The sequence below is a fragment of the Astatotilapia calliptera genome, chromosome 13 (assembly GCF_964374335.1).
Source record: "Astatotilapia calliptera chromosome 13, fAstCal68.1, whole genome shotgun sequence".
NCBI classification, from domain to species: domain Eukaryota; kingdom Metazoa; phylum Chordata; class Actinopteri; order Cichliformes; family Cichlidae; genus Astatotilapia; species Astatotilapia calliptera.
Window position 1 is genome coordinate 21,248,178 of NC_137434.1, and position 18,923 is coordinate 21,267,100.

The following is an 18,923-nucleotide window of genomic DNA, read 5'->3' on the forward strand; positions in this document are numbered from 1 at the left end:
GTGTGTGTGTGTGTGTGTGTATACACATTTTTACAAATTAAATAGTAAAAAAAAAAATTAAAAAAAATAAATAAATAATAATAATAATAATAATAAAATATATAAAATATACAGAGTTGAATATGTGCAAAACAAGTGGCATTTATATACAGTGTGGAGTGCATAATGTTGAAGTTCCAGTAGTGAAGCTGAGGTGTCTATGACGTGTTCAGCAGTCTGATGGCCTGATGGAAAAAGCTGTCTCTCAGTCTGCTGGTACGGGACCGGATGCTGCAGAACCTCCTTCCTGATGGAAGCAGTCTGAACAGTTTATGGCTGGGGTGACTGGAGTCCTTGATGATCCTCCCCGCTTTCCTCAGGCAGCGCTTCCTGTAGATGTCTTGGAGGGAGGGAAGCTCACCTCCAATTATCCGTTCAGAGCACCGCACTACTCGCTGGAGAGCTTTGCAGTTGTAGGCGGTGCTGTTGCCATACCAGGTGGTGATGCATCCAGTGAGGATGCTCTCAATGGCACAGTGATAGAAGGTCCTGAGGATGCGGGGGCTCATGCCGAATCTTTTCAGTCTCCTGAGAAAGAAGAGGCGCTGCTGCGCCTTCTTCACTGTTTTGTTTGTGTGTACTGACCACGTAAGATCCTCAGCCAGATGTACTCCAAGGAACCGGAAGCTGCTCACTCTCTCCACAGCAGCGCCGTTGATGGTGATGGGGGTGTGTACTTCTCTGCACCTCCGGAAGTCCACTATCAACTCCTTTGTCTTTGCGACGTTGAGGGTGAGATGGTTGTCTTGACACCAGTGGGTCAGGGCGCTGACCTCCTCCCTGTAAGCCGTCTCATCACCGTTGGTGATAAGACCCACCACTGTAGTGTCGTCCGCAAACTTCACAATGATGTTGGAGTTGTTAGTGGCTGTGCAGTCGTAGGTGTAGAGTGAGTACAGGAGAGGGCTCAGTACACACCCCTGTGGAGCACCAGTGTTCAGTGTGATGGGGGATGAGGTGATGCTGCCCAGTCTGACCACCTGGCGTCTGTCAGACAGGAAGCTAAGGATCCAGCTGCAGAGGGAGCTGCTCAGTCCTAGATCCTGCAGTTTCCTGTCCAGCTTCGAGGGAACGATGGTATTGAATGCTGAGCTGTAATCTACAAACAGCATCCTCACATACGTGTCTCTCTTCTCCAGGTGTGACAGGGCAATATGTAGTGTCAGGGCTATGGCATCATCAGTGGACCTGTTGTGGCGGTATGCAAACTGTAGAGGGTCCAGTGAGTCGGGTAGTGCAGAGCAGATGAAGTCCCTGACCAGCTTCTCGAAGCATTTGCTTACGATGGGGGTCAGGGCTACAGGTCGCCAGTCGTTCAATGAGGAGATGGTGGAGGATTTGGGTACAGGGACGATGGTGGCCATTTTGAAGCAGGCTGGGACTACAGACAGAGAGAGGGAAAGGTTGAAGATGTGCGGTTGAAGAAGGTTGAAGAATACTTTACTCAAGTTTAATGTATTTTATCTGTTACTTTTAACTATTATTGCACTCTGTACTCCACACATTAAAGCTTTCATTATTTATTATTTTTTAGATTAAATGCATATAAGGCTTCTTCTTCCTTCAGCTGTGGTGACCCTCATTTCCTAGCACCAACCCTTTCCATGTTCTCCTTCACTACATCCATAAATCTCTGCTGTCTTCTTCTTTTCTTTTTGCATGGCAGATGCATATTCAAGATCCTTTACTTAATAATATAATAATATAAGTGATTAAAATCATTAACAATACAATGTTTAAGAGATATACACATCAATAAATCACTAATTATGATTCAGTAATATCATGTTTATGATTATGCAAAGTGTTAAATACTTTAAACTTTAAAGTAAGTATTTTTTAGTTTATTTATTAGATAGAAAGCAATGCTGTTCTCATAGTTACTATGTAACTACGTCTTTCATCAAACTGATTCTGTAAACATGCTCAGTGTATTTATGTGTGCATTTCACTGGTACTACCACAAACCAGCAAGGCTTTGTGTTTTCTCTTGAATAAACCCTTATTGTCTTACCACAGCTGCTTAGCATTTCTCCATTTCCCACCAATCAAAGCTAAATCAGCATCAGTCTCTTGTATTCCTTTGCAAGTGCTGCATCTGTTGTAAAAACTTGAAATGCCATTTGTGTTTTATGTGGAGACCACCCTACATGCAGGACGCCTTATAAGTTACTTTTGATTTAAAGATCACAAATAGCTCTTTCCTAGCTATAGATGAATATTTAATAAATGAAACTTTTATATTGTCATCATCTCTTCCTCACTATGTCTTTCTCCTTCTCCAACTCATCTTTCATTTTTCTCTCTTCTTTCTCATTTCCACACTCTTCCTCCCCACCTTAAGCCTCATCTCCTAAATGAAGTCAGGGCTCCGACACATGCAAATGTGCATAAACATGCTTATTTATTCCCCCAAATTGTCACAATTACTTATTTTTAGTGGATTAGACATGCAACCCATCTGGTCAACTGAAAATGCCAGCTATGCAACAACAGCTGGTTATAAGCTAACGCTATGTCAGCTAATGTTAGGTTTGAGTGTCCTAAAAGTCACGCTTTTCCTCTTATTAAAGGTTTGATTTTACTCTCACATTGTGTTTGATCTGTTTCAAAGAAATTTTCACTAACACCGGCTAATAGCAGCTAACAAGAGCCAACAGCAGCTAACAGCAGCTCAGTGGCAAAAATGCAACAGTGTTTACCTACAGAAAAGTTGATATTCTCAACAACTCACCTCAGTATCGCTGTCATCTTTATTTAGCAGGTGTTGAACCTGTACAGCTTATGGGTGGAGCTTGATTACCAAGCTTGCTAGCCTTATTGCTAGCTAATAATTTAAATCCATCCTCTCATTCAAATATGATCACAGCATGATCAAATGCTAAGATTGAGGTTAACGGGTGATGCTGCAGACAAATTATTGTGTAATGATGTTAAAGCTGCTGTGTCTGAAGTGATAATGCCATATATAAATGACCCCTTTTAACATTGTTTTTTTATATTATTTTCTCCTGAAAAAAATCTATCAGCAGATTAATGTCTATGTAAAGTAAATTTTTTTATATTTCAACCTTACTTTGAATCTATTAACCAAAATAAATCATAAATCTCCCCTTAATTAAATGCCACAGATTAGTGTGGCCTTGAGCAACCCAACAGACTTAATTTCTCATGATAAAAGCTGAAGCGTTAAATTTAGAATTTCACAAAATAGTGCAAATACATGCATCAGTCAGGCAGAACCATATGGATACCCAAGTATTTATTAATGAGTTTGAAGCAGCACAAGAATACATCAAAGACAATGAGGCAAGTCACTAAGTATTTTCACTGCTTCATGCGAAAGCAGAACACAAAGATACACACTGACTTTGAACTTAGCATCTGTAGATTGCACCCATCTGTGTTTATAAGCCTGTACAATATGCAGCACTGGAGATATATACTACAACCCCCGCGTCTCAGATGTGATCTAATTATTGCCCCATCTGCTTCTGTTGCATATTTGGCACAGTCTCTGTTGTTGTTTTTGTCTTGACTTTTGTCATCACAAACCTCATCCGTTCTTTGTATTCTGACACAAAATAAGCACTTGGACAACTGACACATTATTATTATGATCAACAATGGAAAAAATGACAAAAGCACAGGAACTGTATTGTAAATGTTATGAACTTTTGCTGGTGTGCAGATCCTTCTCATATGCTTTCTATCCACTTGCACAGATCTTGTAAGTGGAGATCTTGAATGTAACCATTGCTCCTCCAGAGGGAATATTTCCTTGTTATGGTAACAGTCTCTCTACAACAGTCAAATGGCTTCGTTCTCTTGGACAGTCTTTATAGCATGCCCATGGCTGATGCATTTGTCCCTTAACTGGGACAGTTTAAAAACCTCCTGTAGGGGGCAGCAGCTCAGCATTCCTTTCTAGTCTTCACAATCTTGCTGGTGTACTTGATAGGGATCCCCCAGCGTCTCATTAGATAGACATCAAACACATAGGCCATTCCTGGCTCCAGGCCCCCAATCACAGCTGTAGTGACGGCCCGCCGAGGATTCAGCTCTTGGAAATACTTGCAGAGAACTCTCTCGGTGTCAGAGCGGGACTCTGGCCCCAGACAGGGTGCAGTTAGAGCTGATGCTCCGCCAGCTTCTGCTTCATGGCTTCCAAGCTTTCTGCGGTACACACAGTAAAGGCTTCTTTCTTCTGTTCCCATCCATGCTAGGGTGACACTACTGCAACCACGCAATCGGTTGAAGGATTTTATCTGTAAGGTGGAGGGCAGAGATGGGACTCCTCTGCGGTGGTAAGCTGATGAGGTCTGCATTTTGACTGAAGCTGTCAGACCTTCTGGTAGCGATGGGTCTGTAACAGCAGAGGTGTGGTCCATGGCGGTTCCTTCTCTCTCCAGGTGGATGAGATAGGAAGTACTTCCCTGGAGCCATATGTGCGCTAATTCTCGCCCAGCAGCCTGAGAGGTCAAGACCTGACCTTTACTAGATACAGTCACCTTGACCTTTTCACCTTCCCCACAGCTCTGCAAGGTGAGGAGGCCACTCTGTTGCCAACCCCGAGGACGGAAACTGAAGAACTGCTCCGAGCTGAAGCCTCTGTCTTGGAAAGTCACCCACCTCAGCTCTCCTTCTCTAAGGGCGGTAATAGCAGGTCGAGCCTCCTCATGTGTCCGAGCAAGTGTCCCCTTGTATGCCATGCTGGTCCCATTCAGCCTGTCGACCACAAAGACATCAAAGTAATACTGGGTCTCAGGCAGGAGCTCTGAGACAGTGCAAACACTTTCTGTCCCCTGACACACACATTGGAGGTCTTCATACTCATCAGTGAGGGAAGCTGGTGGACTTTGAGGACTTTCAGGATAAGTGTCCCACTGCTGCCACCACCACTCTTTCAAAATGGGCCAGACCGTCACCCTGCTCCGTCTGTCCTTCTTTTCTTGTTTTTGGTCTTTCTCTTTCCTCATACTCTTCTGTGCAGCACAAAGGCTGGGGTAGTTTTCCTGTGAGTTGACAAGGACACAGTATTCATAACTGGTCTGTGTATGTGGGAGGCTCGTTATGGAGGCACTGGGTACCCAGCTGAGGGTGACGCTGGTCATGCCTACACCTAATGTGTGAACTTGCGGGTCAGCTGGGAGCAGAGGGAAGATGCCTGAAGGCCCCAGGCCTTCATGAAGATACACTGTTGCTCTGGTGTTCTGCTGTTTGGAGCGTAGCCTTAGGATGTAGATGGAAGCGCTTGGATAGGTTGGACCACTGTAGCTTTCCACTGTATTGCCAGTATTGCTGTGTATTTTCTCCTCCGTCCCAGGACCTCGCCACCACACCTCAGGCATGCTTTTTTTAGTACTCCCTGTGAGCAAAGAAGAAAAAAGAAAGCTAGCCACAATAGATCACAATGACACACTTGAATATGTTTTGCTTATTCTTACTTCACTTGTGCATTTGACCATCACTTTGGACAATGACAAAGTTTGATACTAGAAGATTGTTTTCACATTCATTCAGTGAAGGATAAATGTTTTGCTGCACACAGTTGGAGTTAGTTAGAGTGAAGCAGGACTTGAATTGCATCTGGTAGTTTTTGCACATCTGGTAGTATTTGTACATTCTCAGATTTGGGATTTTTAAATCAGGAAGAATAATTAGACATGATTTTCAGACAAACATTATTATCTAAAGTAGCATAATTCTTATATGCGTAACCCTGGTGTCTTGTTTCAGTACTGTTCTCCAGTTTCCCTGAGCTATAGATGAATGGTGGGTTATAGGTTTTCTTAAAAGTATTCTCCATAATAAACAGTGTGAACTTTATATCCTGACATACACACCAGCAGATAGGAGCTAACGTTTTTTCAAGGGGTGATAATAAATAACTTAAATGTTACACATAAAATTATAAAGTGCCCTAAATGAAGCAATTAATGTTATAATAAACTTTATCCTGCAAAGTCATAAAATAATATTGCACAACTTAATATGCAATATAAATCAATGTTAGAATCTGCACAAATTAAATGTGGCCAACAATAAATACAAGTGCAATAACTCAGATTATATATCAAAACATGCCTGAAGGAGACCTTATAAAGTTTGGATTATCTCATATTAGGTTCTTTACAGTGTTAAAGAAATAAAGCTGTCATTGCGTAAGAAATGCTTATTACTTTCATGCTCTGAATTGGATAAGATGCATGCCACACTCTGTATGGAGTTTGCTTAATGTAGCCTCCTTGAAGTCAGTGCACTCATACAATTAGTGCAATTACATAATTAATTACACAAAAACACCACGTTATTAGAAGTCTGTTTTTGTACAGATTAGATAAACAGCATATAATATGGGGGGCAGCTGTGGCTCAGGAGATAGAACCGGTTGTCTACCAACTGGACGGTCAGTGGTTTGTTTTCAGCTCCACCAGTCTGTGTGCCTGACTTTGGGCCCTCAAAAAGGCACCCTAATGATCCCAGTGCATTCATTAGAGTGTGAGTGTGAGACATGTTGCTTAGGTATAGATTAATGTCTATGTAAATGGATAAATGAGGACTGGACTAAAAAGCCCTTTGAGTGCTCAGTTAGAGTAGAAAAGAACTATATAAGTCCATTTACCATTTACCACATGGTCATAGGGGTAGATTCTTACTACAAATGAATGAAACACATGCAGGCTTTCTTTGTGTTAGCCAACTTGATAAAACATAACACAACAGCGCTTTTCACCTTTCTTCTTGCAAATAAGACAAGAGATTAATACTGCAGAAAATTAATTACTCTTAGATTTAATGCACAGAGCACTAAAAATAAACATTTTAAGTCAATTTAATTATTTTAATATTGCTGTTTACAACGTCACAGCTGCACATTAGATATCTGAAACTTTAAATGTGATACATTAGAGGTTACTGTCCCGTAACGGAAAAAAAAGAGGCATGGAAATCGCTTTAATCTGTTGCCAAATCAAATTGAATCCGTTTTATTAATTGTGTGGGTATTCTGGGTAATACACATGTTAATTAATTTTCTAATCTATCCTGTAGTAATTGCAATTCCAGCAGTGTAAAACAGAAATAGTAGCATATTAAGAGAAAGTTGGCAATAAAAAAAAGAACAACAACATTCTGTATCACCACCTAATGACTTGGTTTTTAGTAAGGTATCCGGTTGTTCAGTCTGACGTCACTAGCCGTGTCTGGGTCTAAACTCCACTGCAGGTCCACATATCAAACGATCACTATGGCATTACTGAGAGTTGAAAAACTGTCTAAAGTCTTTCATCTTTAATAAAATGATCAGCGTTCTGCTCTACCAGGTGTAACAATTGAGTTTAACATCCAGGCATCCATGAAAACGGAATTTATGACATTTAACGGAGTTAGAAGTTAGCAGGGAGTTAGCTCGCTAGCTTCTATCTAAATACAATATAGCATGTCCTGACTGCGGGGTTTTGGAAACAAATTAAAACGTACAGCTCTGCTATCACTTCCAGCATAAATGAAGACAGAAAACTAAACAGCAGTGACGTTTGTAGGGTTACTGAAGTTTGGCTAGCTGGTATATAATGATGTGCTAGGTGACCGCTAGCGACACAGCTATGTTAGCATAATATAAACAAGCTAACTTTTTTTCCACTCGATAAAAGTTACCGTGAGTGTTCTCGGTGGTCAGAAACAAATGTAATCGCATGGCAGGATGCTGTAAAAGGACCAAACTTCAGCCAGGAGAACAACTGAGATAATCCATCCACAATACGAGGTTAGTCATTCATATACTGCTGCATAGGCTGGGCTGTAGTTACATCCTAAGGTTTTAAAGACTGAGCTTAAATAAATGATTAGTGGTAATAAAAGCCGAGGAAGGTCAACAGGGATCACTGACTGTTTTAGGAGCTTTTTGAGATCAAATAGAAGAAAATACATAACATTAAACATGTTAACAACACAAAAGCCATATTAAACGCAGACTACTTTAGACCCGGAAGTAGGATTCGTCGCGTCATCACTGAACAACCGGATAGCTTAACAAAATGCATACATAAAATGTATTCCTGCTGCAGATAATCTATATTGCACTTAAAAATATGCTTTGAATAAAAGAATCAATGAAAACATGGCGCTTCCAGCTGACTTCAAACAGAAAATCTGAACATAACCTGCTCAAAACCAAAGGTATTCAGCTTAAGTTACCATGGTGATTTGGTAAGTTACCATAGTGACACAGAAAGCTTTGACTTTTAGCTCAACGTAGCTTGCTAACCCAATGACTGTAGAAAACAGTCATTGCGCTAACCCGTTAATTTCAATTCATAGCAGATCCCCCTGGCTAGCTCCTATGCTAAGCTAATCACCACTGGTTTCATATTATCTTCCTCTTTTACTGCTGGCAGTATGTAAATAAGTATGTTTACCAAAATTAAATTCTTTATTTGGTGTTTTTGAGTTGCTTTCCCATAAAGTAGTAATGTAATGTGTTTTTAGCAATGCCACAAGAGTTGAAATTTAAGAAATTAGCTATAGCGATTTACTGAGAAGTAGGCTAATGCTAAATTAGAACTTTAATTTACTGGTTAATAAATCATGTTATGTTTCACCAAAGTGTAAGCAGTGGACACAATTTTTATACTATTTAGGTGTCGCTGTTTTAAAAAAAATATAGTACATGTTATTAAACCAAAAGCGTTATGTTTGTACATTATAACAATTGATCACACTGAACCTCGCTGACAGAGAAAATCCTAAGCCCCTTGTAAATGAACAAACAAATATATATCTAAAATGTCAATTGCCACTTCAAAAATGGTTGGCAGTATTTTCATTCAGCACCTAAAGTGTTTTCATTCTGAAGTACAGACTCTTCACTTAAATGACACTACTGCCAGATAAACACAGACAAAAAATAAATAAATCACCAATTGTTTTCACTGTTCATGTCTCCTAGAGATGAAAAATGAGACCAAATGTTACCGAATCAAAGTGAATTATTCAGGCTGGCAATGGGGACCCATGAGCTCAGGGTCTGAATGATTCATGTGTCATTTTATAACATAATGTTATTTTAGCATGTGGAGAAGCTTGTTTAAGTAACCTGGAAAAATACTCTTGGAAAACACTGAGGCCTGTTTCCTTTCCCAGAAATCTCTGCCTTTTTAGGACTGAAATGCGATTACTTCTGTTTCCTCTGAGCACTGATTGCCTGTCTTTAATTCTAAGCCTTTGTGCCAGAATATATTTAATCCTTTGAGTTTATTTAATTGCTTTGGTTTGCAAGAAACAGATTGTTACAGAGTGCAGTTTTAGTTTGTTGTTTTATTCAATATTTGAACAGGGAGTTGGCAGAGCTTTTTGGTGTGTGTGTTTTATGAAATGAAAAGCCTCAGATAAAATTTATCACCAGGTGACACACAGATATGATCACACTCGCTGTCTCTGTCCTTGTCAAAGACATTGGGTGGCATTTAGAAAAAAATATATGCGTTTTACAGTGCTTTGAACTTCAACAAATGGGTACAATGTGCTGATAAGATGTAGGACTGTTAAATTTGTGGACTTTTCATAACACGGAAACACACTCAAGCTTCAACAGTGAAATTATTGTTTGACAGAAATCAGTTTGTTGGCCTATAAATTTGTGTAACAGTTGCAGTAAAAGCATGACCTTGAAGTTACAAATAATGAAAACACAAAGCAAGAATGTACCTTTTTACCTTATGCTACTAATTCTGGTCACATATCTGGTTTAAAAGTCTCATCTACACATTGAAGCTTAAGTAAGATTAGACTGTTTGCCCTTCACTAAATCCCTACATATTATATGGCAATGATAATCTCTAATCAATGTCCTTGGCTAAGCCAGATGTAGTGAGGTCTTCAGGTTAAGTGGGTATCAAAAGGTGCAGCTTGTGGTCTTACTGTCCACTCACATTGCAGGTTTTTGAGGGGTTTGTCCTTCAGGGTGCGAGCAGCCAAGGTCCATTCAATGGGAAGGTCACAAGGGCTGACTGTCACCGACATCCCCGGAGCTTTCTTTTTCAGCGTGAAGTATAACCTGTGGAGAAACACCAAAGAGAACCAACTTGCTTTTTCACCGGGGATGACAGAAAGATAGCATCCTGCTTCTGTTCAGCTGCAAGGTGATGGACGAGAAGACAAGATATTGTTCGGTGCCCATTCTTTCATTTTGTTGGATGATTTTTAGATAAGGTGGGGCGGTTATAATTTCATTTACTAAAGTTTGACGAGTTACAGCCGTTTCAGACATTTGCCAGTTGCTGTGTTTCCATTTGCCTACACGCTGATCAGTCATTTGATAGCAGATCAGGAGAGGTGACCTCAGAATCAGATGATAAGGCTGCACTGACGGCTTCAGATGGATATCTGTCTGCTTGATGTAACCATTTCAGCTCGTGCTTAGCATAGAAACTATAAGGACATGGTTGTGCTGTTGCATGTTGGATGTTAGATTTGCATATTATATGGCAGTTGAATTGCTGTTGAAGGGCATTTTAACGCTTATTCTGTGGTGGCCTATTAAAATTCAATTCAACTCTTTATTGCTTAGCAAAGACGACTGAATAGAAGAAGTCTTTAACATTTCTTTACATTTAGTCGTGCTATGTGAAAATGTATTAACAGCATAATTATTTCCTGCCACACAAACACGTTTATTCATTATTCTGCACAGATGGTGATTGTTTCCAAACAGATGTGCAGCACTCTTTCTCAAGGGCACTTTGTGGATTATTTAATAGAGTGATTAATTTCTGAATCAGTGTTTTCTCTCCATTATTTGCCGTGTGGTCCTGCTTGACTGCACTGGTGGACAGACTGCAGCTCACGGGGAGATGCATGTCGCAATTTTCTGCTCCCGCTTTCAGAAAGCAACTGGCACTGTTGTGTAGGGTTCAAGCCAAATGGGCTCCACTTCCTCTTGCTCTCTCTACAGCGCTGCTGGAATCAGCCTCTGTCTTTACGAAAGGTGGATAGGGAATGGGTGGTGATATGTTACTGTTTCCGACCTCACTGAGCAGACCTCCATTTTTAATCGTGGGTCTTAAATGAAATGCAAATGAGGAAAAACGTCAAGCAGGGACAGCATCTAGTTTCACGTGAATTCAGCTGTTACACAAGTGCTGAGATTATCATGGACTTGTTTGGATTAGAAACACATGAATTACCTGACTGTTTAAAATGGTACTTTAAGTTCATTTCAAGTCTAATCATTAGACAAAAATATTAAGTGTATGCATTAAGGAAATGATATAGTTTGACAAGGAATTCATTATGTGGCGCTTGCTGATTTATTTCAGCTTCATGTCATCATGGGGTGAATATATTTTTAATCTTTTGAATAGATTTTAATTTTAATCCTAATCTCAATTTATCTTAATCGTGATTGGTGCCTTTTTTTTTGTTTGGTGATTCACTCACCTGTCACTTCTTAGCAATTACCTAGTCTGCTCTGCTTAGTTCGAAACTGCTTTCAACCCACTTCATTCATTAGGCACAGTTTATTTGGTACACATATTAATGTACTGATAATTCAGAATAAAGTATGCTGAAAAATGGATATTTTTTTTAAAGATAGGAGCACCTTTTTCACCTCTTATGACACCACATCATTAAATATAATGAAAACAATCTTGCTATGCTCTCAGTGGAAACAAGCTATCAACCACATGGATGCTTTCCATCTGTTACCTGCGAGTTCGTCCTTTAGGTAGGGTTACAGAGGTGATCTTTCCTTCTGGTAACCACGTAGTTGGGCGAAGTGGCACCTCATTCTCAGGTGCCACACCTGAGTGCACCTGGGGCCACAAAGATCCACATACCAGTGCCAAAGCTGCACCAAGACACCAAGACAGCGCCATAGTGGATTCACACTCTCTTATGCCTTTTAGTCTTCGTCCCTACGTCCTGGATGGCTCCTGGGCTCTGAAAATGCACAGTGGAAAGGTCAAGACCATCAATCAGAGCCCATCAGCAACGCACACACAAACACACACACGCAGACTTAGTTAAATTTCTACTGTACCATTCAGGCAGACACTAAAGAGCTGTAGCGGCTGATGATTCATTGATATGAAGAAACATCCTATCCTATTCAGACAGAATTATTCATACCAGGGAAAAGAAATTGCCATGCTATATTACTCTGGGATGTGTGTGTAGCACAGCTTGACACTCACTGTAAAAAATCACCCATCGCACCACTTTTCAAAGTGTGAAGTGGGTTGCTAATATCACTCTGAAGTCGCTGCCTTTATATCTACATTTCTATTTTTAGTTTGAGGGTTTGAATGGGTCTGTTCTCGAAATATCTTTGATTATGATTATTAGGGGACTTATCTTGAGAAAACGATGCCGTGCTGATGCAGAGACGAGTGTGCAAACAACACCTGGAGGTGCTCTGATGCAGTCAAATCCATTCAGCATAGATTAATGCAATGCCTAAACCAGAAGAACTGGTATCAGATTTTTCAGGCTTTCTTTCTGTCTTTCCCCCGTTTTTTTTTTTTTTTATTTCTCTCGCACTCTGTTAGTGTTTCACAGTCCTTTTATCTGTACATTTATATGTGGGCGTGCTCCTGTGTGCATGCGGTTGTGATTTAGTGATAGTAGATGATTACAGGTCTCACTGTTTTCTTTCTCTCCTGAGAAAACACATTTGTTCAAAGTCACACAGCCTTCGCCAACACACTCCCCGCCTTCCCCTAACAAGGTGTATTATGTCAGTGCTGTGCCCCATAGATCAGATGACAGCAGCAGTGGAACCACGGAGGCAGCTACAGAAGGTACATCTGAGTCTTTTGGGCCCCGGGACGCTCCGAGATTCAAACTCACAGATCGTCGCGCAGCTACAAAGTCACACAGAGGCGCCTGCTCATTATCCTTGCAAAGAAAGAGGGGAGTGAACAACCCATAAAGCTTTAACTGAGAGACATGCAGAGGGAGAAAAACTGATTGAAATGAGAGGGAAGAGAGGAAGGGAGGGCTGTGGAAATGGAGAGCGAGAAGAGGAGGATGTTGGATCCTAGAGTAATTAGAGGGAAGAAGATGGAGAGAGGAGAAAGTGAAACTAGAAAAAAGATGGTTAGAATCAAAAGAGAAAAACATTCTAGTCAGGCAACAAGGTCGCAATGGATTTCTCTCTGTGCTTTAGTCAGACATATGAAGCTGATTGATGTTTACTTTAGCTCCCATGTCAAATGCCCAGTGTGGCACATATTAGCAGATGGCTGCACAACCTCACAGCCCCTCTCACACGTCCCCTCATTCAATCTTGATAAAGATGAAGACACAAAAAAGCTTGGCGGGCTTGTTTCTTCAAAACGCACCCGCTGATAAAATATGCATACGGCTCCTCAGCAAATTATGGCCAATTGAATTTTCATAAGGCGAAAAGGCTGGGTCTTAGAGCGAGAGGGAGCTTAGTGAACTTAACTACCACCCTCAATAAATAAATACACAGGAGCTCATGACTTTGATGGTCCTGCTCACTCTCTGCTCTTTTTTTGTGGTTATTTTTGTTTAAACGAGTTTCCTCTTTCCATTATGTTTATCCCAAACTGTCAACTGACTGCATTTATTCTGGATACTGCTTGAGTTTTAATTAAAGATACTTGAGCTCGGCTCTGTTTATCTTTTTCTTCCTCTTTATGCTTTTCTTTTTCTGTCTGTTTTTCCACTTCATTTGTTCCCCTTATTTAGAAGTTGATGCAGGCTCAGTTTCAGGGGGACAGGTTGAGTTTTGTGTGCTATCTGTCTGCACATTGTATTAGCTATCTTCTGTCTCCCTGGGCTCTGGCAGGACCATCTGCCTTCTGTTATCTGTGGGCAGGGACAGATTAAATGGCATGGGGTGGTCCCTGCAGGATCCGTTGTCCCCCCCAAACTACTACGAGCAAAGAACTGGCCTGTGATTCATGGTGGGGGTTGATGAAATGATGGAAGGGTAACATGCAATTACCATGCAACTTGATAGGATTTTACGGTTCACTTTCTAACTCGATGCACGTACTTTTAGAATATATAAACCTTCCCTCGTTTTCCTCACTTTCACTCTCCTTTTGCGCCTGCACCTCTCACGCCGCTTGTCGTTCACACACTTTTATATAGTATCACACTCTTTCTTTAGTTTATGGCTCTTCATTCGCTGTGTTCACTGCCCCACTTCATAGTCACACTAGTGTATTTGTAAATAATTTAAAAAACTACTAGTTGTCAAAAAGAAAAGAGAGATGACCCCAACCTTCAAACGTGCAAAAGCAGTCATAAGACGTACTAAAAGTGCTTTACATCTGTCTCAGCTTTATTAACAACCCTCCAGAGACCACACACACACACACACACACACACACACACACACACACACACACACACACACACACACACACACACACACACACACACACACACAAACAACAACTGATTCAAAGAAGCAAGTTGCTGACTTACACAACCAGTTGAAATCTGAAACGCTGACGCACTCACACACACTCACACACACACACACATGCTCTGCAAGGACAACATGCATGCATGCATCCCCTTACCTTCTCTCTGTGCACGCTCTCCCTCTCTGGTGCAGGGAGTGAGGGATGGGATCAAATGAGAGAGGGAGAGAGGATGGAGGAGGAGGAGGAGGAAGGGGGGTGAGAGTCGGTTGCGAGGAGAGGAGGAGCGACAGCAGGTTGTTGTTGGGTGTTCCACTGATTCCGTCTCCCATGAGGTGCTGCTCACCCCTTACTTCAAGAGATGTCTCTTCAGAGCTCAGGTGTTCCTTCAGGGCTGTCCCACCTCCAGTGTGCCTTGGTGTGGTGCAAGGCTCCCAAGGCACTCTCCACACTCTTTTCCTCCGTCTCTCTGAGACCTTCACACATGGAGGCTTGTCCTGCTAAATACTCTGTGAATGTCATCTGGTCAGTGAAGCCTGTATGCTTTCTTCGCTTCTTGTTTACCCACTGTCACTCTTTTTTCTCCCCCTTCCTCCCGTTCTTTTCACTTCTTCCTTCTGTTTACCTGCTCCTGGTAGTGAACAGAGCTCACTTCTTGCAATTCAAATAGGCTCATGTGTGACTGAGTGTGTTTGTATATCTGTATGTGCAATCTGAGAGTGAGGGAGCGAGTGGGTGAGTGTGAGGGGGATGACGGTGAGGTCGCTGAATGGGGGTGGTGATGAGAAGAGAGAGAGAGTGAGAGAGAGAGAGAGAATGTGTTGTCAAGAGCAGCGTCAGGGAATAGGGAGGTGATGTAAAAGTTAAGTGCATTCACAATACATGCCAGTCTCTGGCTGGTCTGATAACATCTGCATTAGGAGATGATTTCAGACAGCATGTTAGAGGTTACACTGTCTTTGTGCCCTTATCGCTTGTTCAGTCAGGTGGTTAGTCTGCCTCTAAATGAACATATTTAAACAGGAGAGCAGCTTATCAGTCCCTTAATAGATTTATGCAAATATTTAGTGTGCATGTTTATATCAAATGTTAAATAAAAAAGTGAAAAGGGACTTTGGATTGCAAATAAAATCATTTCAGCACTTTCTGCCATATTTTCATTATTTAAAGAGCTGCAGTAGCTCTTGGTTCATTGGTTGAATTACTTTACGATATCCTTTGTTATGCTGTACTACTCAGAGATAAGGTTTTAAACTTTATTTTCATATTTATTTTGTGGAGTTTCATTAAATTTTAGAATTCTAATAGGCTTCAGATTCCAAAAACTGATTTTAATGTGACATTTTCTTATAATTAAAGGAAATGATCAGATTAAAGGACACATCAAACCACAGAATATATACCAAAAAATGCCTAATTTGGTTGCTAATTGTTATTATATACCTATCAGAAACGATTCAACCTCCAAGTTTGAAAAATGAAGGTGAGGCTGGCTCCAGCAGTTAGCAAATCGCAGTGAAATTTCATGTTAAAATGGTCAATTTTATCGATATTTCTCTCTGTAGCTATTTTTTCCCTAACAAGCAACTACACTGTCAGCGATTTGTTTTTAACCTGGCCGGTTTAAACTTTATGGAACTTAAGATTGTTATTGCTATTATTCTTGTTGCTAGTTTAAATGGCAGGTAGCTGCAGCCAGTTTCTGTCTGCTGGTAACTTAAATGGACGTCTAAATCAAGCTTGTGTTTTTAGTGCCTTGCAAAACTATTAATGTAATTATCTGATGCTATTGCATGTCTGCATGAACATGAAAATGGGAAGCAGGCAAACTGCTGGCCTGATTCTCCTTGAAAAATTGCTCACCGGCACACAAATGAACAAATAAACACACCCTTTCTTGTTTTCTTTTCTTTTAAACTGCAAATTGATGCATTACTAATGAAGAAATATTTTATAGGCAGTAACTTGTCCATCCTTTTGCCCCATTTGGTACTCTTCCTGCTTAGCTTCTGGCATCATATTTTCCCAGAAAAAAGAGGTGGATTGATACCAACTGAAACATTAATCAGTAAAAAGAAAGAAAGAAAAACGTTCCCATCAGTTCCCAGCTTTAAATAGCTGACATCAGTCATCTATTTGTACTTGTATTTTGACTGTTGGTCTCAGCACTTTCTTAGTTTGTTAGTTTCACAGTTGGTTTAACAGGTTCATCACTTCGCAATGGGTACATGCAGTAAACTCAAAGCCCAGACAGAGACATATTTATTCTGTAGGCTGTACGAGACAACCATATTGGAGGCTTCTTGTCCTCCACCCACAGGTCAAGTGCAGGTCTCAGTAGACTCAGTGGCTCTCCAACCCCACCCAGATTTCTTATCTCCACACAATGGCACCCTGGTCTCTCTGAGCTCTTTAATCAATATCATCAGAAAATAGAGAGAGCTGTGTGTTAACTCCCCTTTTTCCATTTTCTGATGGGGCCTTTTCTCACTCACTCACTATAGGTACTTCAGTGTAGGGCTATTGAGGTCGCTCTGAATGGGACCCACTCCACCCAGAGGGAATATTGTGTGACCACAGGCTAGAATCCGAGAGACCCGCTCTCTCCCTTCCTCCCTGTCTCCTTCTGCCTCTTTTTGCCTCCAACATCACTTCAAAGTGGAATAAAAAATGTGGCACATGAACACTATTAATAAATGTATCACTTCAGTGCCCGCAACTGGTCTTCCTTTTTTTTTTTTTTTTAAGTAAGGACCCTTTGAGTGACTGGACTCTCTTTCAAAGGCACCAGTCTTTCTCTCTGTATCGTTCTCTATAAGCTGGCCCACTTTGCAGTTTTGAAAGTCGGCAATCTGGCAGAGCACGATATGGCGGCTTCTTTTGAAGGTTGGATGGTGATTAACCTTAGAGAGATTAATGAATGCATACCCTCCAACATTGTGTATGAGCTGTGTTCTAACAACTTTTATGCTGTTTTGGTGAAGAATTTGATTTGAGAATCATGCTGTAGTCTGTTTTCCTCAGACTATGGACATCTGTAGGACATCTGTCAGACCTGGAATGGATGAACAGGCTTGGGTGACACAAGCTCTCCCACACACACACACACACACACACACACACACACACACACACACACACACACACACACACACACACACACACACACACACACACACACACACACACACACATCCTCTCTCTGTTTCACTGCCATCATGACCGGCCTGAATTTTTCTTTTGATCCCTCCCACCCCCTTGTGTTGCCTTTTAATAATTTATCATGAAATCGTCACAGGACAAACTCCACTCGCAGAAAAAGAAACAGAAAGTGAGAATAAAAATTTCATTTGGCATAATTGCATGAAAAGAAACTGCAAAACTGGCCTTTTCATCTATTATTGATGTGTGCTTACAAGTCATGCATAATGCAGGGGGGACGTCTTTATGGCAGCCATGTATTAAATATCATGTTCTGGGGGTCGGGGGGTCTTGAGCTGCATGCTTTCAGTGCCAAAGTTAGTTGGTTTTGTAGCATTTGAATCCCATCCTGTTTGTTACAAGCTAAACTAAAAGGAAGAATTAGGGATTCAGAGTGTGAAAAGCGATAGAGAGAGATTGACAGGAGAGATGAGATGAAATGGGGGGACATGAGGGAGGGACAGAGGGTGTGCAAGCCGACAACGGGTTAACAGGAATCTTTATTTTTAACAACATGTCATCACCAGCCGCCCATCTGCTCCTATGCTGTCAGAGTCCCATGGGAGTGTGTGTAAATGTGTGTGCGAAAGACAAAAGCAAAAGAGATGCAAGCAAGCCATCACAGATCAAATCACTGATCAGCATCCAAAGGAGGAGGAGGAGGAGAAGGATGAGGGTGAGAGGACATGGTTAGAGAGGTGGGTGGCTCACGGATATCTCTAATATCCAAATGAAGTGAGACAGGAGGGGCAAGGACAGTAGGAGTGGAGGTGGATGGTGTGTGTGTACCGCTGCGGTGGCTGGTGTGAGAAGAAGGTAAAGTAGGATTATGTGGGTCAATCTGCAACTGCCCTTTCTGTGTTTGGATGGGGGATGGAGGTGGAGATGGTGGTCCAGAGGTAATGAGAGGGAATCTATTAGCAGAGGAGGGGGTATGAAGACAAAGAAAGAACATTGGCGAGGAGGTGGAGGAGGTGTGCAGGCTATGCTGGACCTTCAGGGGTGGCCCCAGCAGCTCATATTATGTGTTTCGTTTGGATAAAGAGACTCGTCCCTGGGGAAGAAGGGCGAGAATGAAGAGATGTTTACTGGTGGAAGCTGGGAACTATACTCATTTTTTTTGTTTCCACAAAGTGAACAGCCTGGACCAACAACTCACCGTTCCGCAGGTCACTCACAATTAGCAGATAGTTTCTCTTCTATTCAGCGCAGTTAATCTCTTTGCTTTTGTTCTTTCTTCATGCTTCTTCTCCTCCCAGTTCAGACTTGTTTTTCCGT

The 18,923-nt window shown here is 41.3% G+C and overlaps 1 protein-coding gene across 1 annotated transcript; it reads right to left on the reverse strand.

The window, feature by feature from the left end:
- Positions 1-3,286: 3,286 nt before the first annotated feature.
- Positions 3,287-14,733, reverse strand: ndnfl (neuron-derived neurotrophic factor, like). Its single transcript, XM_026191062.2, has 4 exons — positions 14,604-14,733; positions 11,749-11,982; positions 9,972-10,096; positions 3,287-5,407 (listed from the first exon to the last, which is right to left on the reverse strand). The coding sequence occupies exons 2-4, from the start codon at positions 11,916-11,918 to the stop codon at positions 3,954-3,956; spliced, it is 1,749 nt and encodes a 582-aa protein (XP_026046847.1). The 5' UTR covers positions 11,919-11,982; positions 14,604-14,733; the 3' UTR covers positions 3,287-3,953.
- Between the last annotated feature and the right edge of the window lie 4,190 nt (positions 14,734-18,923).

What these genes read in the sequence shown, in the direction of transcription:
- ndnfl (XM_026191062.2), bottom strand. Translation starts at nt 11,918, where the DNA reads ATGGCGCTGTCTTGGTGTCTTGGTGCAGCTTTGGCACTGGTATGTGGA. An exon ending in CCTAAAGGACGAACTCGCAG is followed by an intron (nt 10,097 to 11,748) that starts GTAACAGATGGA and finishes GTTTCTCCACAG; the next exon opens with GTTATACTTCACGCTGAAAA. An exon ending in ACCCCTCAAAAACCTGCAAT is followed by an intron (nt 5,408 to 9,971) that starts GTGAGTGGACAG and finishes CTTTGCTCACAG; the next exon opens with GGAGTACTAAAAAAAGCATG.